At 41.2% G+C, this 26450-nt stretch overlaps 2 protein-coding genes across 2 annotated transcripts in view; both read left to right on the plus strand.

Annotated features, from left to right (window-relative positions):
• LOC135522174 (thioredoxin-interacting protein-like) overlaps window positions 1-26450 on the plus strand; it is a 328799-nt gene that overhangs the window by 39028 nt on the left and 263321 nt on the right. The gene's annotated exons all lie outside the window — the stretch shown is intronic.
• Window positions 16657-19901, plus strand: LOC135523091 (ankyrin repeat domain-containing protein 34A-like). The gene has a single exon (XM_064949819.1). It carries the CDS (start codon window positions 16657-16659, stop codon window positions 18253-18255), a length of 1599 nt encoding a protein of 532 aa, XP_064805891.1. The 3' UTR covers window positions 18256-19901.

A 26450-nucleotide genomic window follows, 5' to 3' on the forward strand; every position in this document is an offset into this window, starting at 1 on the left:
CCTTACAGCTGTGTGTGTGTGTGTGTGTGTGTGTGTGTGTGTGTGTGTGTGTGTGTGTGTGTGTGTGTGTGTGTGTGTGTGTGTGTGTGTGTGTCTGTCTGTCTGTCTGTGTGTCTGTATCTGTGTGCCTGCGTGCATGCAGCGTGTGTCTGTGAACTTGTAAGCATGCTTGCCTCGGTGAGTGTGTCACCGTGGGAACATTTCTGTAGGAATCCAGCAAATCAGTTGCCATAGCAACTGTGTTCCATAATAGCAACAGTCGCTGAATAAGTATTTTATGCATTTGGGGGTGTACACGTATTTCCTCCTCTCCATCTTTAGTAATGCAAGTTTCTCATTTATTTTGAGCTTTTAATGTGTGTTTCAGTTTAATATACTATTTATAACACCAAGTGAGACCAGACTTGTCATTTGAAGCAGAACAGTTAGGCTACTTCTTCAATTGTGTGTATTAGGCTATATGTTCACAACGCTCTCACATTCACCATTAGGTAGGCCTACCTGTTGTATACATCTGACTTTGCATTGAAACAATATCTAATCTATACAGCAGGTGACTAATCATGGGCTACCACCAAGGATATGTGGGCCACTTCCTTCCTCTGTGAATTTGCAATGACTGAATTCTTATGACCTTATTTAAGAACCAGGAACTCATACGGCAACAAGATGGAGCCCTGGTGCAGATTAGTTTTAGCTGTGATCACAAGTGGAAATAATAGATGTGCTTACTGCAGAGGTGAAAAACCCCTTGCTACAGAGGTGCAAAAAGGCATAGAGGACTACAGAATCAGTCTATATAAATCTAAATTAAATCACATTTTATTGGTCACATACATACATTTAGCAAATGTTATTGCGGGTGTAGCGACATCTATACCAACCAAGCCATTGAGCCTTGTACACATTCTTTATTTTCCCTTGAGGTAACAGGACAGGAATAGTGTCATAAGCACAGAACAGACAATATTGGGCCCATACTTACAGCTCAATCAGGTTTAAATATAGCCTATCCTTTGTTGATATTTCTTATAATAGGCTGTGTGGAAACTTGTATGCCTATCAAGACACCAAATTGTGTGTATAACATTGTATAGGCTACTGTTTTAATGAACAACAGTCATTTGGTTCCTGCACATGATGTCTATATACAGCAGGTCTCTCTCTCTCTCGTGTTTCTTTATCTGTCTGTCAAGCGCAGGGATCATCATAGCGCATCGTCTGCGCGCAACATATCCACCGCGTTCGTATTCACTCCCACCACGCGACCCACTCCCCACCCCCGCTGCGACGCTCCGCGTCTTCTAAACTAGTGGTTGCGGGAGAGATACGGGTGAAGAGGGGGAGGGGGAGAGAGGCTCGACGTTATCACTATATCGGGGGGATATTACAGAGACTGAAGTCTGGCTTTTATATCAGAAAAAAACATATGCCAAATGGATCTGAATTAAACTTGTTTCATCCATGGTAAGGATTTATATTTTCTCTTTATATCGTGTTTGCAGCGCATGGTGATAGAAGGCTACATTTGCATATTGTAGATTACATAAATATTTGTTGCCATTAAATTATTCCTTATGAGTGGTTAATGTCATGGCCAAATGGCTTGACAAAGCAATATCGACATGAACTGAGAACAGTGTTTTGGTATTCCATGTGAAAAAATAAAACAAGTTGAATTTGATGAAAGACCAACAATAAAAAAAATATGCAATTCAACTGAACTTATTCAGATTTTATAATTAATTGTTTCTTACCATATTTGTGTAAGAGATAAAAGATGCTCTATAGCCTAAAATCCCGCAGACCAACGAACACGATTCGTTTGGCAGTTGTAATCAGATTGGTTGAGCCTTGCTATATCCAAAGACTAATCAATAAACTGCTACAAAAAGCAAATAGATTCAGCTGATTCAGATTTGCTGTCACAATTTTTCCATATCATAAGCACCACATTTCTTGGCTGAGAGGCAACCCCTGTAATCTAAATCATGAACCGATCTGCATTGTCATGAAATTCTGTCACTTGGTTTATTGCGGTCCTATAAGATCAGCCGTATGATGGAATGTGGCAAAAAGAGAAGCAGACAGTCAGTTACATTTTATGTGTGTGAGAAAGGCAATACATGCAGGGATGTAACTTAGGTCGTATTTTATTATCTCTGCTAATGCATAGGCTAGGCTACATTCAGTGTGGAGAAACATGTTTTTTATCAACCGACTGTTGAAACGGCTGTTTCTTTTTATTGGCGCAGTTACTGTTTTTGTCCAATAACCCGGAATAGTATAACTTCCCTGCTAGTTTAATATTAGAAGCAGTACGTCAGAAAACCAATTTACGTAGTGATTGGTCACCGAAACAGGTTTGAATTAGTTTTTCTTGGAGCCGATATGATAACACTGATGCTGCGTCTCGGTTTCATTCGATATTACCAACACCATCACGAATTTGAATTGAAAGCATGAATTCCTTTACATTGCTTTTCTCAGTTCTCGGAAGGTTGGCGTCCGGCAGAACGACCGAATCAGCACCATGGATAGCGACCGTAGTTTGGAATGGATTTAAGTTTCTTGCAACATTTCACATAATAGTTTCGCTGAATCTTTTGCTATTAGGCCTGTATGATATTGTAGACTTGTATACATATACACCTGATTAAGTTGTATAAGTTGTCTATTAAGTCTTGGAAACAATAATATGAAACGCTTGGGAACGATGTTTGCTTGTATTACGAATTTACATTATACACAGAAACGTCCCTTGTAATTCATGTTCCCGAGAATAATCATTATACTTCTGCATTATATGTATATCTTCAAATGTATTTCACATAGTGATATTGATTAATAGCTTATGTACTGTAGCAATTAGATGTATAGCTACTGAACTATGGGTTTTGTAAATGTTACAGAGAGCACTGCAATTACTACTCAGAAACAACAGGTTCACTAAGGGACAAGGGCATAAGACAACTATGACACATGGATGGCTTCTTACAGGCGTTCTATGGAGGAAAGGTTAGGTGTAGGTCACATCCACCCCCACAAACCTGGAATTATGAATAATCTGTCTAGAGGGCCAATGGAGGGCACTGTCAGTGTTATATGCCATCACATCCATCTTTCCAACAGGAAGTGTGGCACACTCTGACATGCACAGCTCACCCGAGATGGGATACCAGGATGGCAGATCAGGGGGTACAACAGGGCCAATTATTGTAATGGGTGTTGGGGTGATGTCAGTTCTTGACACGGTGCAGCTGCACACCAGGGGACAGACATGTCATAGAAGGAATATTCTATTCTACTCTAGAGTACTCAGTCCTGACTGTCTCCGCCATGAGACTGTGTGTCTTCTGAGAGCAGATGGAAATGCATGACTTTAGCTGATAGTGAGTCAGTGAGCTGATAGTGAAGGAAAGAGAGAAAGAGAGCGAGAAAGAGAGAGAGAGAGAGAGAGAGAGAGAGAGTGAGAGAGAGAGAAAGAGAAAGAGAGGGAAAGAGAGAGTGTGTGAGAAAGAGGTCTGATGATGAACGATAAGCTATTTGGAATGGGGGTGGGGGGGTTTTAATAATGTTGCCCGCCTACACGTACAAATACACACACACACAGATTGATGTACATGTACTCAGACAAGCTTTTACACACTAACTAAGACACGTATACAGTGCCTTTGGAAAGTATTCAAACCCCAAGACCTTTTCCACATTTTGTTACGTTACAGCCTTATTCTAAAATGGATGGGAAAAAAACATCCTCAGCAATCTACACACAATACTCCATAATGACAAAGCAAAAACAGGTTTTTAGAAACCTTGAAATACCTTATTTACATAAGTATTCAGACCCTTTGCTATGAGACTCAAAGTTGAGCTCAGGTGCATCCTGTTTCCATTGATCATCCTTGAGATGTTTCTACAACTTGATTGGAGTCCACCTGTGGTAAATTCAATTAATTGGACATGATTTGGAAAGGAAAACACCTCTCTGTATAAGGTCCCACAGTTGACAGTGGATGTCAGAGAAGAAACCAAGCCATGAGGTCAAAGGAATTGTGCAGAAAGCTCCGAGACAGGATTGTGTTGAGGCGCAGATCTGGGGAAGGGTACGAAAACATTTTTGCAGCGTTGAAGGACCCCAAGAACACAGTGGCCTCCATCATTCTTAAATGGGAGAAGTTTAGAACCACCAAGACTCTTCCTAGAGCTGGCTGCCCGGACAAACTGAGCAATCAGAGGAGAGGGCCTTGGTCAGGGAGGTGACCAAGAACCCGATGGTCACTCTGACAGAGCTCTAGAGTTCCTCTGTGGAGATGGGAGAACTTTCCAGAACCATCTCTGCAGCACTCCACCAATCAGGCCTTTATGGTAGAATGGCCAGACGGAAGCCACTCTTCAGTAAAAGGGACATGACAGCCCGATTGAAGTTTGCCAAAAGGAACCTAAAGATTGTCAGACCATGAGAAACAAGATTTATGGTCTGATGAAACCAAGATGGAACACTTTGGCCTGAATGCCAAGCGTCACATCTGGAGGAAACCTGTCACCATCCCTACGGTGAAACATGGTGGTGGCAGCATCATGCTATGGGGATGTTTTTCAGCGGCAGGGACTGGGAGACTTGTCAGGATCGAGGGAAAGATGAATGGAGCAAAGTACAGAGAGAGATCCTTGATGAAAACCTGCTCCAGAGTGCTCAGGACCTCAGACTGGGGCCAAGGTTCACCTTCCAACAGGACAAACACCCTAAGCACACATCCAAGACAACGCAGTAGTGGCTTTGGGACAAGTCTTTGAATGTACTTGAGTGGCCCAGCCAGAGCCTGGACTTCAACCTAATCAAACATCTCTGGAGAGACCTGGAAATAGCTGTGCAGTGACACTCCCCATCCAACCTAACAGAGCTTGAGAGAATCTGCAGAGAAGAATAGAAAAACTCCCCAAATACAGGTATGCCAAGCTTGTAGCATCATACCCAAGAAGAATCAAGGCTGTAATCACTGCCAAAGGTGATTCAACAAAGTACTGTGTAAAGGGTCTGAATACTTATGTAAATGTGATATTTAATGTTGTATAAATTAGCAAACATTAAAAAAACTGTTTTTACTTTGTCATTATGGGGTTTTGTGTGTAGATTGATAAGGAAAAAAACTATTTAATCAATTTTAGAATAAGGCTGTAACGTAACAAAATGTGGAAAAAGTAAAGAGATCTGAATACTTTCCAAAGGCAGTCAGATGCACACTCTGTTTTAGAAACCCGGACAGACCCAGGTTTACACACAGATAATGTGTGTAAACCAAACAACAGAGATGTTATAAATGGAAAGTCAGGGAGGAAGAGCAATAATGAAGAGACCTGTCGAGAGATGGGGAAAGAAATTGGTATGGAAAAGCACAGACTCTGATATATTAGTAGCCTGAAATATGTTTTAAGAGGGATATCAATAAATAGTTACTGCAGACCTATTGTTGGTACTCAAGACAACAACAGTATGAAATTAAAAATAAATCAACTGCTTATCAATTACCTTTTGCTGTTGTGCTGTGCATGAAATATGTTGTTTTTGCCAATAGATGATCAATATTTAACGCGTGAACAATAGGAGGTTTTAGTGGATTAGTGGATGCGCTATCTACCCAGATTAAGGCAATACGTCAGTTGAAGCTGCAGTGATAGATAGCAGCTAGGATGATAAATGTCATGCTATAGCTGAAACTACCCAGCCAGAAATAGCTTCTACTGCCTCCCTTATCAGAGTGGGAGTGCGAAGTGAGGAGTCTGGTTGGAAAATTGCAGGTGGATCGATGTCAACCCCTCTGTCGCTCCTGTCCTTTCCACAGCCCAGAGCAAGGGGTCAAACTGGGACACTCAGAGGCGGCGACAATCATGACACCACTGTGTGAGTTGGCGTGTGTATGTGTTTGCAGCTGCAGCAGGTTCTACCTGAATATTTTTTTCACAACCAAATCTCTATATTTTATGTAAATGGCATGTTATGGAAGGGTCCATACAATTTTTTTGTGATTTCACATGTTTTAGAGGAATTTACCCCAAACTGCAAATCACTTCCTCATCCTCGTGTATCTTGGGGGCCCTGAAAAAATGATCAAAACACCCAAATACATCATTTTAGAAACAGCAAAGCTCCCAGTATAGTAATGCAGGTCTTTAGATGTTGTACACTTGAAGTTGTGTCATTCCGAAATGTATCCGCAATGTTATATTCCCTTTTTTGCGACTCAAGCCTTGTCAAGCAGTTCCATTTTCCGTGTAGCCTGCTGCTACAGGTAACTTCCAAAAAAAGGAAATACTGGACTAGCATATAGTGTCTTAATTTTTGGGCGACCACCCCATGCTTTCAATATAAATTGTATCCCTCATTTACTCAAGTGTTTACTTTATTTAGGCAGTTAGGCCTACCTGTAAAATTGACTTTGGAGATATCGCTCGAGTCACAACAAAATGGAATATAGCCTAACCTTGAGGATAAATTCGAAATGACACAATTTCATGTGTATGACATCTAAAGACCTGCATTACTAGACTGAGCGCTTTGCAATTTGATGTATTTGGGTGTTTTTGGAGCCATTTGTGTTTTTTATCGGGGGCCCATCAAGGATGAGGAAGTGATTTGCTGTTTGGGTTAAATTACTCTAAAACATATGAAATCACAAAATAATTGTCCAGATCCTTCTGCAATATATCATTTACATCATTTTTTTGTTGTTGATTTGGTTGTAAATGAAAACTTCTCATTTGACATGCCTAGATAAACACAGTATGACAGGGAAGAAAACGTTTGGTGTGAATCATTGAGAGATCTCAGGGAAGGAATCTGTGTCAGGGATTCGTATGCTGCAACTACATTGGATTAGCAGCTCCATGAAGCCCCCTGAGCATCGTTATCTGACTGGAGCAGTGTTGCCAACTCCTCAGTAAGGAAAGTAGCTATTGGCTGTCCTAAAAGTCACTAAATGACGTCATCACCTAATTTGCATAATTGGCCATGTGCATGTAATTGTGATTGACACTGTAGGAGAGGAATAACGTCGTGGGATAGACAAAAAGTGAGTAAAAAATACCCTAAATATGTTTAGAACTACAAATGAACTTTCTCCTGTCGATTCTTGTTTTTTTTTATATCACAATTCCAACCCACCTCCTTTATCCTGGCTTGGGACCAGCAAAAGTGACCCAAAAAGACACTCTGGTGGAGTTACTTAGTTTTTTATTTTATTATTTATTTATTTGTTTGTTTTTTAGTTTCGTTTTCTTAATTTGGTTTGGTTTTTAACCTTATGGTCCACTTAGGAGCCTACAACAAGTCACAGTAAAACATTTTTAACCATAATATTTTTAACATTTTTTTGTATACAATCTAAATGGACCCAAAAGAGACAATAGAAAAAACTGTCAATGGCAATGTGAGAAAATTATGGTAACAAGTCTGGCCCTAATTCAGGTTCATTGTTTTTTTTCAATGTAAGCCAGGGCAGGATCAGCCAGCAGCGGCTTCCCGCATGCGCGATTCATTTGTAGTCTGGACGCGGAAGGGTGAACATCTCCTGCTCTGACTGCAGCTGGGAGGGACTGCTGCGCAAGGACTGGGCCCCGCCTGTGAGTGCTTCAGGATGGGGGTGGGGCCCACGGCTCGTTGAGAAGAGTAAGAACGATACGTGCTTTCACGTCAGAGTCTCCAAAAGTCTCCAATAACACCAGAAAAAGTCGCTAGTCACTTTTAAAAAAATGTGTCGCTAGAGGGATCTGAATACTGACTAAATATAGCAACAAGGTCACTAAGTTGGCAACACTGGACTGGAGCACTCACACTGTGCCTGTTTTCCTGGTCCATCTTGGCAGAAATGACTAGTGCATCTGAGCTGGAGTCCATAGATCTTAGACAAGACAGCTCTCTCTCCCTCGTCTGCTGTGGGAAGAACTCTGCTCAGACCCACACAATACACCTGGGCCCGGTTTACCGACAGCGATGGAATTTAGTTTTACTAGTGTTTTAATGATGCAGCCGAATATGTAACATGCATTTCCCAAAACACCACGCAGAGTGCATCGTTGGAGCATGTGTCGATACTGATAGGATCGAAAGAAAGTGAGCTCTGCTCTCGGGTCAGCTTTCTCTATTAAAATCTCACCTTAATAACATTATAATTATTTCACAATAATGACGACGGATCAGCAACAGTACCTCTACGATTGTATCCCTGAGTTGTCAAGAATATCCCAGATGTAAATGGAAAAGGCCATGTCTGCTCTGCCTCATCTCCTGTTGTAGTGAAGCCATACTGTCAAGGACCAGGAGATACATATTATTTGTCTACCTCTTTTCTTCAGCACTACAGAGATGTTTATGGTCACACATTACTTCTTCAGAGGTGTTTGACAGATAAATCCACTGGAGAAATACTAGAGCCGCAGGCTGCATTCAGATGTACATTTACATTTAAGTCATTTAGCAGATGTAGGATCTTAATTTGCCAAGGCAGCAGGTACTCTTCCGGGAGTCCAATCACAATTACATAACACAACACATTATTACACACTACTCTACCATAACATATCTACAATACAACCGTCAGGCATTACAGAGGGTAGTGCGTACGTACATCACTGGGGGCAAGCATCCTGCCATCCAGGACCTCTATACCAGGCGGTGTCATAGAAAGGCCCTAAAAATGGTCAAAACTCCAGCCACCCCAGTCATAAACTGTTATCTCTGCTACCACATGGCAAGCGGTACAGTAGTGACAAGTCTAGGTCCAAAAGGCTTCTTAACAGCTTCTACTCCCAAGCCATAAGACTCCTGAACAGCTAATCAAATGGCTACCCAAACTATTTGCATTGTCCACCTCCCCAACCCCTCTTTTACGCTGCTGCTACTATCTGTTTAACTCTATCTACATGTACATATTACCTCAATTACTTCGACTAACCTGTTCCCCCCGCACATTGACTCTGTACCGGTACCCCCTGTACAGTGGGGCAAAAAGGTATTTAGTCAGCCACCAATTGTGCAAGTTCTCCCACTTAAAAAGATGAGAGAGGCCTGTAATTTTCCATCATAGGTACACTTCAACTATGACAGACAAAATGAGAAAAAAAATTCCAGAAAATCATATTGTAGGATTTTTAATGGATTTATTTGCAAATTATGGTGGAAAATAAGTATTTGGTCAATAACAAAAGTTTATCTCAATACTTTGTTATATACCCTTTGTTGGCAATGACAGAGGTCAAACGTTTTCTGTAAGTCTTCACAAGGTTTTCACACACTGTTGCTGGTATTTTGGCCCATTCCTCCATGCAGATCTCCTCTAGAGCAGTGATGTTTTGGGGCTGTTGCTGGGCAACATGGATTTTCAACTCCCTCCAAAGATTTTCTATGGGGTTGAGATCTGGAGACTGGCTAGGCCACTCCAGGACCTTGAAATGCTTCTGACGAAGCCACTCCTTCGTTGCCGGGGCGGTGTGTTTGGGATCATTGTCATGCTGAAAGACCCAGCCACGTTTCATCTTCAATGCCCTTGCTGATGGAAGAAGGTTTTCACTCAAAATCTCACGATTCACGACCCCATTCATTCTTTCCTTTACATGGTTCAGTCGTCCTGGTCCCTTTGCAGAAAAACAGCCCCAAAGCATGATGTTTCCACCCCCATGCTTCACAGTAGGTATAGTGTTCTTTGGATGCAACTCGGCATTCCTTGTCCTCCAAACACGACGAGTTGAGTTTTTACCAAAAAGTTATATTTTGGTTTCATCTGACCATATGACATTCTCCCAATCTTCTTCTGGATCATCCAAATGCTCTCTAGCAAACTTCAGATGGGCCTGGACATGTACTGGCTTAAGCAGGGGGACACGTCTGGCACTGCAGGATTTGAGTCCCTGGCGGCATAGTGTGTTACTGATGGTAGGCTTTGTTACTTTGGTCCCAGCTCTCTGCAGGTCATTCACTAGGTCCCCCCATGTGGTTCTGGGATTTTTGCTCACCATTCTTGTGATCATTTTGACCCCATGGGGTGAGATCTTGTGTGGAGCCCCAGATTGACGGAGATTAACAGTGGTCTTGTATGTCTTCCATTTCCTAATAATTGCTCCCACAGTTGATTTCTTCAAACCAAGCTGCTTACCTATTGCAGATTCAGTCTTCCCAGCCTGGTGCAGGTCTACAATTTTGTTTCTGGTGTCCTTTGACAGCTCTTTGGTCTTGGCCATAGTGGAGTTTGGAGTGTGACTGTTTGAGATTGTGGACAGGTGTCTTTTATACCGATAACAAGTTCAAACAGGTGCCATTAATTACAGGTAATGAGTGGAGGACAGAGGAGCCTCTTAAAGAAGAAGTTACAGGTCTGTGAGAGCCAGAAATCTTGCTTGTTTGTAGGTGACCCAATACTTATTTTACACCATAATTTGCAAATAAATTCATTAAAAATCCTACAATGTTATTTTCTGGATTTTTTTCTCTCATTTTGTCTGTCATAGTTGAAGTGTACCTATGATGAAAATTACAGGCCTCTCTCATCTTTTTAAGTGGGAGAACTTGCACAATTGGTGGCTGACTAAATACTTTTTTGCCCCACTGTATATAGCCTCGCTATTGTTATTTTACTGCTGTTCTTTAATTATTTGTTATTTTTATTTTTTGCTTAACACTTGTTTTTCTTAAAACTGCATTGTTGGTTAAGGGCTTGTGAGTAAGCATTTCACTGTAAGGTCTACTACACCTGTTGTATTCGGCGCATGTGACAGATAACATATGATTTGATTTAATAATACAGCAAAATAACAATATTAAAATGTATGTGTTTGTAGAGTGCGTGTGTTAGCATGTGTTTGTGAATGCTGTGTGTTTGCCTGCACAGTCCAAACTGTTCCATAAAGTGTAGTTTATCAGTTTTCTAAATCAGATTTTACTACTTGACTGAGTTACATGATGTGGAATAGAGTTCCATGTAGAAATGGCTCTATGTAGTACTGTGCATTTCCCGTGGTCTATTCTGGACTTGGGGACAGTGAAGAGACCTCTGGTGGCACGTCTTGTGGGGTATGCGTAGGTGTCTGAGATGTGCGCTCGTTACTTAAACAGACAGCTCGGTGATTTCAACATGTCAATATCTCTCACAAAGACATGCTGGCCCTCCATGTACCTCTAAGGGCCAGCCATGCTGCTCTGTTCTGGGCCAATTGTCATTTTCCCATGTGTCTCTTTGTGGCACTTGACCATATGACAGGACAGTGGTCCAGGTGCGACAAAACTAGGGACCATAGTAGTTGTTTTGTTGATAGCGATGTCAAGAAAGCATAGTAGTGCTTTATTATGGACAGATCTCTCCCCATCTTAGCTACCGTTGCATCAATATGTTTCGACCATGACAGTTTACAATCCATGGTTACACCAAGCAGTTTAGTCTCCTTAATTTGCTCAATTTCCACATTATTCATTACAAGATTTAGTTGAGGTTTAGGATTTAGTGAATGATTTGTCTTAAATACAATGCTTTTAGTTTTTAAATATTTAGGACCAGCTTATTTCTTGACAGCCATTCTGAAACTGACTGCAGCTCTTTGTTAAGCGTTGCAGTGATTTCACTTGCTGTGGTAGCTGACATGTGCAGTGTTGAGACATCAGCATACATGGACACACAGGCTTTACTCAGTGCCAGTGGCAGGTAATTGGTAAAGATTTTAAGAAGTAGGTGCCTAGACAGCTGCACTGGGGAATGCCTGACTCTACCTGGATTATGTTGGAAATGCTTCCATTGAAGAACACCCTCTGTGTTCTGTTAGACAGGTAAGTCTTGATCCACAATATAGCAGGGGATGTAAAGCCATAACATATACATTTTTCCAGCAGCAGATTCTTATTAACAATTCTTCTCAGCCAATCATCAGTCATTTGTGTAAGTGCCGTCTGTACATGTTGAATGCCCTTCCCTGTAAGCGTGCTTCAAGTCTGTGGTTAATTTGTTTACTGTGAATTTGCATTGTATCTGGTCAAACACATTTTTTTCTAAACGTTTACTAAGGGTTAACAACCCTTAGTAAAGCTTACTCTGGACGGCTGTTTGAGCCAGTAAAGGGTGCTTTGCTATTCTTGGGTAGCGAAATTACTTTTGCTTCCCTCCAGGCCTGAGGGCACACATTTTCCTGTAGGCTTAGATTGAATAGATGGCAGATAGGAGTGGCAATATAGTCACTATCATCCTCAGTAATTTTCCATCCAAGTTTTCAGACCCTGGGTGCTTGTCATTGTTGATAGAAAACAACATTTATTTCACCTCTTCCACACTCACTTTACAGAATTCAAAATTATTTCACTTGCCTTTTATCATTTGGTAATTTATGTATGGAGGTGTAGGTTCATAATATGTTGTTGTTATGTCATTTCTGAATTTTCAATTAAAAAATCTTTGAAGTAGTTGGCAATATCAATGGTTTTTTGATGAATGAGCCATCTGATTCAATGAATGATGGAGCTGAGTGGCAATATCAATGTTTTTTTGATGAATGAGCCATCTGATTCAATGAATGATGGAACTGAGTTTGCCTTTTTGCCCCACATTTAATTTCAGGTGCTTTTTAGTATCATTCTTTATATAAATTTTTTTTCATAGTAATTTCTTCTTTTTGTTAAGTTTAGTCACGTGATTTCCCAATTTACAGTATGTTTGCCACTCGGCTGTGCAACCAGACATTTTGCCGTTCCTTTTGCCTCATCCCCCCAACCACAATTCCTCATCAATCCACAGGTATTTAATAGTTTTTACAATAATTTTCTTAATGAGTGCTTGCTTATTAGTAACTGGAATAAGCAATTTAGTAAATTATTTAAGTGCTTGCGTCAGGATGTTCCTCATTACACATTTTCAACATAGGAATCATTGCAAAACCTCTTGTATGATCCCTTATACACTATTTTAGGTCATCTTTGAAACTTTGTTTTTCCTAGATATGGCTATAATATTATGATCATTACATCCGATGGGTGTGGATACTGCTTTAGAGCAGATTTCTGCAGCATTAGATGTGATCAATACAAGTGGATGATTTAGTTCCTGTTCTGTTTGTGAATACTCTGGTAGGTTGACTGATAACCTGAACCAGGTTGCAGGCACTGGTTACAATTTGAAGCATTTTCTTGAGTGGACAGCTTGACGAAAGCCACTCAATATTTAGGTTACTCAGAAAATATGCAAACTTGTAATGTATTTTAGTTTTAAAAAGGCTTCTAACGTTTGTAATTTCCACTTTGACATTTCAATTGAAATGATTGATTTGCCTTAACGAAAAATGTAACAACCCTCACAAATTATAATCTGTATATTAATGAACATTTCCTATTGCTGCAGGATTATTTTACTGCGGTAGCAAACTGGCTCAAATTAAGATCCTACATCTGTATGTATACAGTAGTATCAAATCAAATCACATCTTACTCGTCACATGCTTTGTAAACAACAGGTGTGGACTGACAGTAAAATGCTTACTTACGGGCCCTTCCCAACAAAGCAGAGAGAAAGAAAATAGCTAAATACTAGAAAACTAAAACATGTAATAATAAAAGTAATAATATATACACAATGAGTAATAATAACTTGGCTGTACAAGGACTACCAGTACCAGTTGATGTGCAGGGGTACAAGGGAAGAGGTAGATATGTACATATAATTAGGAATAAAGTGACAGATAGTAAACAGCAGCAGCAGCGTATGTGATGGACTAACTATGTATCAGTATTGTGGCTTGGGGGTGGAAGCTGTTCAGGGTCCTGTTGGTTCCAGACTTGGTGCATCGGTACCGCTTGCCATGCGGTAGCCGAGAGAACAGTCTATGACCTGGGTGGCTGGAGTCTTCAACAATTTATTGATGTATTTATTTAATATTGTAGGGGAACAATATATAGAGAAAGGAGAGTCTCTCTCTCTGTAATTCTGAAACGCTAATAATCTATAATGGTGGTTAATCCAGTAACTGCAATAATACTTTACTACATTGTTTCAAAGGCATCAATCCACTTTGATGCAGATCATTGTGGATCGTCATCCACTTTGATGCAGATCATTGTGGATCGTCATCCACTTTGATGCAGATCATTGTGGATCGTCAAGTTGCCTTCCGCCCCAGTCGACAGATTGCGTCTTTAGCATGGGCAGACTAGTGTCAGACCCACAGATGCCCACGCACACACACACACACACACACACACACACACACACACACACACACACACACACACACACACACACACACACACACACACACACACACACACACACACACACACACACACACACACACACAGAGAGAGAGAGAGAGCTGTAGGTGGCAGCCTCGTAGCCACATTCTCAGGATAGAGAGCCTCTCCCTCAGCCCATCTCAACTCAGCACCTGTCAACTGCTTCCCAATCCACCTACGGAGTCCCCTGGCAGCGAGCCAGTAATGACAAAGTAACAACTGTTATTAAACTTCCATTGATTCCCAACAGAATTATTTAGGCAAATAGGCCATAATAAAAAGGGGTGGATGGATTAAATGTAATTGAGTGTATTGATCACAGTCTGAATGAAAGAAAGACCGAGCCCTAGCCATTGTAAGGAATTACTCCGACTCACTCAAATTAAACTGTGTTTGTAAATGCTGCACTGTTAAAATGAAGTGATTTGTAACACCAAAACTAGTGGCAACTGAGCTGCCACCAATTTGAAGGAGACGACTTGCAGGAGGTTTGAACCTTTCAGGAGTATTGAAACACACCATCCTGATGTGTTTTGAAACATAACATGGTGTGTAGTAACACCACTTAATCAAGTGTTATGCAACACCTTGCCAGGGACTGGGAGCCCTAACAGAAAAGATTGAAAACACTATTTTGTTGTTTCGAGTCCTGTTTAGTGCAGAATTAGATACCTTCTCATTTGGTGGTGTTTCCTCTCTCTAAAACAATGTGTCAAACACATTCTGTGTATTAAAACACTTACGTTAGGTTTACATTCAAACACCCTTTCAAACACCTGATCTCAGCTTAGGTGCATTACTTTTCATGGTTTCATTACACAATCATGGTGTTTTGAGACACTCTATTTTTACAGTGTGTATTATAATATGCATGCTTAGGGATGGTTAGTTAGACGTCTCAATATGTGTTTCAACACAGCCAAAGAAAGACTCTGGCTTATATTGTTGTAACAGAAGTCACGAGTCTCTCAACCTATTTCATGTGAGGATATATTGCTACAAGGGGGAATGAAGAACAGAAATAGACAAATAATATCTTCCCTCTTCATTCTGGCTCCCCAACTCCCTTCCCCACAACCACCACTCACTACTTCTCTATTATACCCAGATGATTACACTCTGTGTTTCGGTCTGTATAGCCACTGTCTGTCCCCATGCTCGTTGTTCACCTGGGTTATGAAATAGAGTTGTTTATTAACATGAACAGGGCACATTGAATCACCTTAGCATAGAACAACTAAATATCCCAGTTGACATACATGGGAAGCTCATTCATTGCTAGACAGCTGTTTATTTCTCTCTGCACAAGATGCATCTCCTTCTCTCCATCCAAATAGATCACTAGATCCCATAGGGTGGGTCGGGACCCACTGGTGAGCCACAGGCAACCAGTCCCTCCTCCTCTTGGGTCAAGGTGAAAGTTATGGCTGGATTTTTTTGTCGTTGTCTATTTGGTGGATAATAATCAATCGTTTGAGATCATTTAAATAGATTACTTAGAGGAAGGTTTGGTAGAATGAATATCCCAAGAACATCATTATGTTGATTTTCAGTTACAGAAAAAAATATTATAATAATTAAATCAGTATTAGGAGTCATTTAAAAGTTTAGACAAGTCAATTCACCTTATATCCTGTTGGATATCAGATTATTATTCTTTGAGTCATTGCCTCATCTTTCTGTATCTCACACTTGCAGATTTTGAGATAATTTCACTTTCAAGCACCAAATGATTAATTATTCACTGTTTTACATATTACCATGTCACTGCAGCGGGAAGTTGCTCTTTTGCTGATGGGAAGGCAAAACGTCCAAGTCATGCATAGTTAATTCTCTGCAAAGTCAAACTTTATTCAACTCTGCATAGTTATAGTTTAAGAATACCAGGAAAGTTAGTCAAATAAGCCAATCTTAGCATAGTGCGGTCAAGGATCAGTATCATGCATTCACCAATCATGGCAGAGATGTTGTCAATCTTGAGGGAGAAAAAACGCTTTTCCTTTGAAAAAGACTGTCTGAAATGTTTTTGTTACACCAGATGGGTGCTGCATCTTGTTCTCATTTCACCTCATGAGATGGCTATCCAGACACTCCCTGTCTTGCTCTTACAGACACACTTCATATCAAAGGCTTCAATTGCAGTCACTCTGAGATGGCATTGGTGATGCAGTATAACTGTTGTACCGCTGCATACTAGACATTAGATAGATACATAGACCAACCAAACTAACCATCTTAACCACCTTTCAGCACTGCCTGTCTGTACTGTACGTTTAGAATTCTGACATCACTTTGTTTTTCATCACAGGTTCACCAGCTTCCTCTTGAAGATGGCCAGTCAGCGCTAAGCTAACTAGCTGGGTGTAGCAGATTTGACTGGAAGAAGAGGTGCCAAAGGCACCATGGGAGATGGAGGAGCCCTCCATACGGAGGGGAACGCCCTCCTCAAAGCCGTCTTCCAGGGCAAGCTGCGACTGACGCGGCTCCTCCTGGAAGGGGGTGCCTACATCAACGAAGGCAACGAGCGGGGCGAGACCCCCATCTCTGCTGCCTGCCTGGCTGGCTACGAGGACCCCCAGAGCCGCCAGAGGATGGTGCGCTACCTCCTGGAGAAAGGAGCCGATCCCAACATTCCAGACAAGTCTGGGCGGACCGCCCTGATGCATGCCTGTGTCGAGCAGGCGGGCAAAGAGGTGGTGTCCTTGCTCCTAGAGAATGGAGCTGACCCCAGCCTCAAGGACTACACAGGCTCCTCCGCCCTGGTCCATGCCATCAACAGAGGTGACAGAGACACCCTCCAGGTCCTGCTGGACGCCTGCAAGGCCAAGGGCAAGGAGGTAATCATCATCACCACCGACACGTCACCCTCGGGCACCAAGAAGACCAAGCAGTACCTCAACTCCCCCCCATCACCAGGGGTGGTGGACAAGCTCTCGCCCATGGCCTGCATGTCGCCCTCAGAGGTGGCGATCCGGACCTCCAATTCCCCAGCAGCAGAGAAGGCTGAGGAGGAGGACAGTATCTTCAGCTTTGTGCTGACATCAGCCTTACCCCTACCCTCCACTAGAACCCTAGGGGAGAAAAGGCCGCCTCCCCGCAAACTCCTGAAGAGGCTCAACTCTGAGCCTTGGGGGCTGGTAGCACCCTCAGTGCTCAGCAGGGTCCCACAGGAGAGGGTTGATGGTGGACTGGAGGAGGAAGGTGGAGGTAGGATCATCACTGAGATGAATGGTCTGTCAATCTCGGGTCCTGGCAGGCCTCTCCTGTCTCGTCGGCACAGCATCGAAACACATGACCCCTGCTCGCCCAAACTCATTGACCGATCCTGCTCAGAGGACTGCGCAGCCCTTTGTAGCTCCTCCTGGGCCGACAAGGTCCAACAGCACCAGATCCTGTACCGCAGGAACACCGCGCCGGAGTCTCAGGAAAATACAGGTGGACCAGGGGGGGTGGCTTCACGCACCCTGACTCACCCCAAACTTACACGTATGGAGCACTATGAGTCAGACACACACCTGTGTCCTGAGTCCATCCCTGGATCTCCAGACTCAGGGCGCGTGTCTGTGGAGCGGAGGAAGTACAACGCCTCGCCCCTCTCTCTTCTCACCACCTCCTCCCGGGAGTCCCTTGAGAGCATCCCCAATTCTGTCTCCCCCATCACCATGCGCAGACGGCCCCCAGGCCTCCTGGAGCGCAGAGGCTCAGGCACCCTCCTCTTGGACCACATCTCCCACACCCGCCCCGGGTTCTTGCCCCCACTCAATGTCAACCCCCACCGGCCCATCCCAGACATCCGGGCCAATGGCAAGCCCACTTCCCCCGTCCACTCTGGTCCCAAGATCCTGGTTCCAGTTGCCCCTGCCTCACCCAAGAGAGGCCCAGACTTCAAGATGAAGAAGAAACTGATGAGGAGGCACTCCATGCAGACGGAACAGATGAAGCAGCTCTCCACCTTCCAGGAGATCCTGACAGAGAAGGTCATTGAGTCCAACGGGGACTGAGACTTAAAAGGACATGTGAGGGTACAGTGGTGGATCAATTAGTCTATCTAATTAGTCCATCATTATCCTCAATCAGTGCTTAAACCAGGACTACTAACGTGAATTTGGCTCATTCAGAGTGAGACCTCAGTCCCATCCTTGTTCTGTGTCGAGTGCAGATGGTTATTTTTATTTTTAGGTGACCTATTTTAATTTGTTGTGTTTCCTTTCTGTGCTGTCACAGAAAGCTGGTTGATTGAGTAATACGGTATACAGCAGATGTTCTTTTCATTTCTCCTCAAATTATTTATTAATATACCATTTGCAGTCAACAGAAATAGAAACGTATTTCTGTGTTTTTAGATGTTTACACACTGCAAAATGTGCGCCAATGTCATGCCTATTGTTCCGTGTGCTGAATACATTTTTCTTCCCTTCTGAATTCAGTCACCCTATCTATCTATGACACTTTAAGTCAAAAGAAAAAAATCAACAGTAGAGATGCTAGCAACAGCTTACCTTGTCATTCTGAATGCTCTGTCTTCGCGATTTTCAATTCTTGCGTTAGCTGCTTTAAAACGTCAAACTTCAATCCTAAAATGCTCTCATGTTGATGGGTTTGTTTGGGGGAGAATAATGCTGCATTCCATGAAATAGTTTTCAAGACATATTGCCTGAAGATTTCACTGTCATTGTATTGTTGCTGTTATCTACTTTCACTGTATTTTATTTGCCTTTACTTTTTAATCACTTGAGATTTTGTGTTTTAGAGAGCTATTTAGCTATATGGTCTAACCACACGCCTGACTTACCCTGACAACTACAGTGGGATCAACATGTGGGACTCTTTATGAGTATCACACTGTAATAATGTTATTATCAATTGATTAAAAAAAGAAATAAATAAAAGTCAATTGAGGTGCAATTAATTTCATACAAAATTCCAAAGAAATCCCATGAAAGCATGTTTGTTTACATTGGAGTGTGTGAATACTGTTAGATGGCTTTTAGAAGAATTAACCTCAAATAATTGCACATTGATGCTGTGCCTTTCCATATGGAAAGAGCTCCTAGCACATATTAACTGTAAATAATGTAAAGATAAGACAAACCTAATTTGCTTATGAAATATGTCCATGTGCAATATGCTGTACTGTAATGTCAATGGATTTCCTTCAGCTATGGTGGATGTGAAGTTGTCTACAAATTGTACATTAAAAGCAATCTGAAGCACTTCTTAACATTTACTGTACACATATTTGCTGAAAGGGAGTTTTAGGCTCACAGAACTAACATTTACAGTTACTTACACATTTAGATTGTCACTTTTAAATAATTCCCATTTGTATAGTGAGATTTAAGAAAAAAAAAGTGAGAAATTGTTTACCAAGTTTTTCAATGTGACCGCTTGTCCCGCTTCCATTTCAAATATTTCTGTCTTTAATGAAATAATGTTTATGTGCTACAAGGTTTAATATGGACCTCCTGTCGATTGAACTGTATGTAGGTTACTTGAAGTTTAAGAGAAATACAAACAAAAAATACATATTTTTGTATGCCTGTTAGGAAATAGCAAAGTAAATTCTAATATGTCATCTATTTTCACGTTTGAACTTGATTGTAATTTGATTGTGAAATAAACATTTGTTAAATGTTCGTAAGTGAATTATAACAACCTTTAGTTGTCATGTGTCTTTAATATGAGATTTGTCATGTCAATTTGACTTAAGTGTAATCATAAAATTGATAATACTGTACTTTCAGTATCAAGAATCAACCAATCTCCATTAATTTGGATATTTGTTCAAATATATGCTTCATTTTCTGTGATGGCAAGAATCACAGGGTGCAAAACACTTTCCATACTAGTCTTAGGTATTGGGTATTCAGTACAGGTTCCATACTAGTCTTAGGTATTGGGTATTCAGTACAGGTTCCATACTAGTCTTAGGTATTGGGTATTCAGTACAGGTTCCATACTAGTCTTAGGTATTGGGTATTCAGTACAGGTTCCATACTAGTCTTAGGTATTGGGTATTCAGTACAGGTTCCATACTAGTCTTAGGTATTGGGTATTCAGTACAGGTTCCATACTAGTCTTAGGTATTGGGTATTCAGTACAGGTTCCATACTAGTCTTAGGTATTGTGTATTCAGTACAGGTTCCATACTACAGTGCCTTGCGAAAGTATTCGGCCCCCTTGAACTTTGCGAACTTTTGCCACATTTCAGGCTTCAAACATAAAGATACAGTGCCTTGTGAAAGTATTCGGCCCCCTTGAACTTTGCGACCTTTTGCCACATTTCAGGCTTCAAACATAAAGATATAAAACTGTATTTTTTTTGTGAAGAATCAACAACAAGTGGGACACAATCATGAAGTGGAACGACATTTATTGGATATTTCAAACTTTTTTAACAAATCAAAAACTGAAAAATTGGGCGTGCAAAATTATTCAGCCCCCTTAAGTTAATACTTTGTAGCGCCACCTTTTGCTGCGATTACAGCTGTAAGTCGCTTGGGGTATGTCTCTATCAGTTTTGCACATCGAGAGACTGACATTTCTTCCCATTCCTCCTTGCAAAACAGCTCGAGCTCAGTGAGGTTGGATGGAGAGCATTTGTGAACAGCAGTTTTCAGTTCTTTCCACAGATTCTCAATTGGATTCAGGTCTGGACTTTGACTTGGCCATTCAAACACCTGGATATGTTTATTTTTGAACCATTCCATTGTAGATTTTGCTTTATGTTTTGGATCATTGTCTTGTTGGAAGACAAATCTCCGTCCCAGTCTCAGGTCTTTTGCAGACTCCATCAGGTTTTCTTCCAGAATGGTCCTGTATTTGGCTCCATCCATCTTCCCATCAATTTTAACCATCTTCCCTGTCCCTGCTGAAGAAAAGCAGGCCCAAACCATGATGCTGCCACCACCATGTTTGACAGTGGGGATGGTGTGTTCAAGGTGATGAGCTGGGTTGCTTTTACGCCAAACATAACGTTTTGCATTGTTGCCAAAAAGTTCAATTTTGGTTTCATCTGACCAGAACACCTTCTTCCACATGTTTGGTGTGTCTCCCAGGTGGCTTGTGGCAGGAAGTATTTATTTGAGCCAGAAGTGACCTCACATTCATCTGTTAAACAAGATGCACTCCAGCACAGGTGGAAGATGTCTTCTTTGGCAAAGGCCTGGAGGAGGGACTTTAGATTGCGTCATCATAGGCTAAGCATGAGACAACATACACTAACACTGCTAACACTGGATAAAGGAGTCATTTGGTGAGGTAGACTTAATCTCCATAAAAGCATAACTTTGGACATGGTTAATAAAGTATGTTTTGTGAAAGTGACAAACTTTCTAATAGAGAAGGGTCCAAAGTCAATGGATCCCTTGATAAAGATGAGCAAACAAAATACAAAAATAATAATAATACAAATACTTTGTTATATTGTATGCTCAAATAAATGGAAAAAGTATATTATTTTATACTAATACAATTGCTCAGAGAAATAAATAAATGTTGTTTAACAAGTAATAAAAAAAATCTAAAAAGGTAGTGGTCAACATTTTTGGATCACCTGTTTTGGCCATCTCTGTCTCCGGACTTGAACCCCATTGAAAACCTGTGGCTTGAATTGAAAAGGTTAGTCCATATGTGCAGACAAAGAACATCTAGGATCTGGAAGGGTTCTGTATGGAGGAATGGTCTAAGATCCCTCCCAAGGTGTTCACCAAGTCTCATATGCTAATCTTTATCAAGGGATGCAATCATTTTGGATACCACAGTATATGGCTAGACTAGGCCACATACACATAGATCAGGGATGTGAGTTTGATATAAATAAATAAAAATTCAGGACTTATTCAAACATCACTATTTATCAGGCTGCATCTTTAAGGACATGGCCGGATTAAGAAATCATAGTTTATTTGGTGCACATGCTGCCCAAATTGCAGCCTTCCCGACTATAGGAAACCAGTAACTGCCAAATAAAGGAAACAGTTGAGTAAATGAGTGATTCAAATTTGATGTTATGTTGTGGGGTGCATTTTTCTGGCATGTTTTAGGTCCACTTGTAGAATCTATGCCAAGGCGCATTGTTCTGGCAGCTTGTGGTGGCCCAACACCCTATTAAGACTTAAGACACTTTATGTTGGTGTGTTCTGTCACGGCCGTCTTCCTGGAAGGATAAGTGGACCAAAGCGCAGCGTGGTGAGCGTACATTACTTTATTTATAATGTCGCCAACAAAACAATAGAAATCGACCGTGAAGCTTAAGAGGGCTATAGTGGCACTAACAAAGTCAACTACCCACACTGAAAGGAGGGAAAAAGGGCTACCTAAGTATGATTCCCAATCAGAGACAAATGTCCCTGATTGAGAACCATACCAGGCCAAAACATAGAAATAAAGAAACATAGAAAACAAAACATAGAATGCCCACCCCACATCACACCCTGACCTAACCAAATAGAGAAATAAAAAGGCTCTCGAAGGTCACGGCGTAACATTTTCTTTATTTTGGAAGTTACCTGTATGTGCTTGTGATTAAATGTTGTTTTTTTACTATTGATCCTTTGTGGTTAATTGTGCTCTCTGGTGTATTTTTAACATTGAGAGCGGGCTCCTGTGGTAGGATTTTTATTTTATTTTTTATAAAAGACAAAAATAAATTGTTTATTTTATTTTGCCTCTTGGGCCCAGCCACTGACTCACACAATTGACCGGCCACTTGTATTAATTATGCCGATTATTTTATTAATCCCAATTAATCAGTTACCCACGTGGGCTCTGTACCTCCTCTCCTCCCCCATCTGACGATTAGCGGAGCGGCAGCAGGGAGCTGCAGGCTGTCTACACTCGTTGAGAGTGGGCTCCTGAATCCTTCTGTGGTTGAAGGTTGCAGTAAAACAATAAAAAACATATAATAAATATTTAATATACAGTTGCAAGTAAAAATATGTGAACCCTTTGGAATTACCTGGGTTTCTGCATAAATTGGCCATAACATTTGATCTGATCTTCATCTAAGTCGCAACAATATACAAATACAGTCTGTTCAATCTAATAACACACAAACAATTATACATGTTTATGTCTTTATTGAACACACTGTGTAAACATTCACAGTGCATGGTGGGAAAAGTATGTGAACCCTTGGATTTAATAACTGGTTGACGCTCCTTTGGTAGCAATAACCTCAACCAAACATTTTCTGTAGTTGTGGATCAGACCTGCACAATGGTCAGAAAGAATTTTGGACCATTCTTCTTTACAAAACTGTTTCAGTTCAACAATATTCTTGGGATGTCTGGTGTGAACCGAGGTCATGACATAGCATCTCAATCGGGTTGAGGTCAGGACTGGGCCACTCCAGAAGGCGTATTTTCTTTTGTTGAAGCCATTCTGTTGTTGATTTACTACTGTGTTTTGGGCTTCAATTGGTGGACAGATAGCCTAACATTCTCCTGTGAAATGTCTTGATAAACATGGAAATGAATTTTTCGGTCGACGATAGCAAGCTGTCCAGGCCCTGAGGAAGCAAAGCAACACAAACCATGATGTTCCCTCTACCATACTTTACAGTTGGGATGAGGTTTTGATGTCGTTGTGCTGTGCCTTTTTTTCTCCACACATAGTGTGTTCCTGCCAAACAACTCAACTTTAGTTTAATCTGTCCACATAAATTTTGGAACATCCAGGTGCTCTTTTGCGAACTTCAGAACTTGTCCTCGTGTTGTCGTGTCCTCGTGTTGTCCTCCCATTAACACCATTCTAGTTTAGTGTTGTATGTATTGTAGACTCGTCAACAGAGATGTTCTGTCTTTAGCTAAGATTCAGTCTAAGATTCTTCTTAACCTCATTGAGCATTCTGCGCTGTGTTCTTGCAGTCATCCTTGCAGGACGGCCACTCCTAGGGGGAGTAGTAACAGTGCTGAACTTTCTCCATTTATAGACAATTTGTCTTACCGTGGACTGATGAACATCAAGGCTTTTAGAAATACTTTGTCACCCATTCCAGCTTAATGTAAATCAACAATTCTTAAACTTAGGTCTTCTGAGATCTCCTTAGTTCATGGCATGTTTCACATCAGGTAATGCACCTTGTGAATAGCAAACTCAAATTTTGTGAGTGTTTTTTACAGGGCAAGGCAGCTCTAACCAGCATCTCCAATCTCGTCTCATTGATTGGACTCCAGGTTAGCTGACTACTGACTCCGATGATCTTTTGGAGAAGTCATTAGCCTAGGGGTTCACATACTTTTTCAACCTACAATGTGAATGTTTAAATTATGTATTCAATATAGACAAGAAAATACCTATAATTTGTGTGTTATTAGTTTAAGCACACTGTATTTGTCTATTGTTGTGACTTAGAGGAAGATCAGATCACATTTGTTGACCAATTTATGTTGAAATCCAGGTAATTCCAAAGGGTTCACATACTTATTTTTGCAACTGTGTGTATGTATTATTATGCAGCCCATGTAAGCCCCTACATTACTCTCGCCCTGTTTAAGGATCTGCTGTTTATGTGCCTATATAGCGTATGTGAAAGTATGTATCCCATCATGGTAGTATATGTTTTCCCTGGCATTGCAGTGCAACACTCATTTTACACTCTACTCTATGCATTGCCTTTGGGACTGAGAATACTCCTTGCAGCCCTGATGAATAAGCATTCGGATGAAAATCAATTGGGCAGCAATTTGCACTGTGACACCACAGAATGCAATAATCTGCCAAAGGAGACAGATGAGGGAATAGGACTTTCCCGTTGGTTATTATTTCCAAATTTGCACTGACAGTGCAAAGCTGCAATGCTTTTTTTAATCATGATTTTTTTCACTGTCACAAACCTCTATGTATGTAAATCAGCGTGACATAAACAGCATCTCTGTTATATTTAGTGACATTCAAACACAACAAAGACAAAGAAATTGTAATAATTTTAGTTTTTCCACTGTACAACTGACCATGTGGTATGTGTCCATGGGACTGCATTCCTCTCAGGAAAATCCCATTAGGAATTCTATCACTGTTGAGGGCAGCTCATCCCAGTTTAATTTTAAACCAGACGGTGTGACCCCTGCATTTTTTTGATTGTGGCGTGAGCTACAGGGAGCGACCTGGCTGCTGAATGCTGATACAAAGGGTCCGTGTGCTGCAGCCAAAGTACATTTATTGCTTCAGTATACAGAAAATACTATACCAATTTGCGCAACGTGACTACAAAATATCTCAAAAGTTACCTGTAAGCATTGTCCAAACATTTCAAACTACTTTTGTAATACAACTTTAGGTATTTTTTAATGTAAATAATCGATAAACAGCGTTCAATACAGGATGATAACAAAGTGTAGCGAGCATTTCTGGTCACGCCCCTCTAACAGTACACTTCAAGTTACCCTCGTTCTGGATGGCCGTACTTCTTCATCACACAAAGGAAAAACCTCAACCAATTTCTAAAGACTGTGAGCTAATTCTGTATATCTCTGTATATTCTCTTTTTAAAAAGTGTAGGCTAATTGTTTTGTGTGACTAGCCTTGTACATGTGTATGTGCTATGATTGGTGTATTCTTAGTGAGTTTTTGAGGGTGACCCATAGCCATAGCATACCTTGAATACTCAGGCTACTTGTTGGTCAGTCCCAAATGTTTGTATTTTGTCATGTGGATAACTTTCTTCCCAGATAAACATAGTGGCCAAATGTATAACTAGTTTAGTATCCGTTACATCAATAAATAGGGTTAGCCTACAAAATTAGCAGTCTGGTGGTTTGCATGAACAGGGTGGCCTGGGATGGAGTCAAATTCCCAGCCTGAATTATTGTTTCAGTCCGCCCTGCCTACGGTGAAGAATGGTAGTGGTAGCATCATGTTGTGGGAATGTTTTTCAGCAGCAGGGACGGGAAGACTAGTCAAGATTGAGGGAAAGATGAATGGAGCAAAGTACAGAGCGATCATTGATGAAAACCTGCTCGAGAGACCTCAGACTGGGCGAAGGTTCACCTTCCAACAGGACAATGACCCTAAGCACACAGCCAAGACAACACAATAGTGGAATCGGGACAAGTCACTAAATGTTCTTGAGTTGCCCAGCCAGAGCCCAGGCTTGAACCCGATCGAACATCTCTTGAAAGACCTGAAAATAGCTGTGCAGCGACGCTCCCCATTCAACCTGACAGAGCTTGAGAGGATCGGCAGAGAAGAATGG

This window comes from Oncorhynchus masou, chromosome 30, assembly GCF_036934945.1.
Source record: "Oncorhynchus masou masou isolate Uvic2021 chromosome 30, UVic_Omas_1.1, whole genome shotgun sequence".
Lineage (NCBI taxonomy): Eukaryota > Metazoa > Chordata > Actinopteri > Salmoniformes > Salmonidae > Oncorhynchus > Oncorhynchus masou.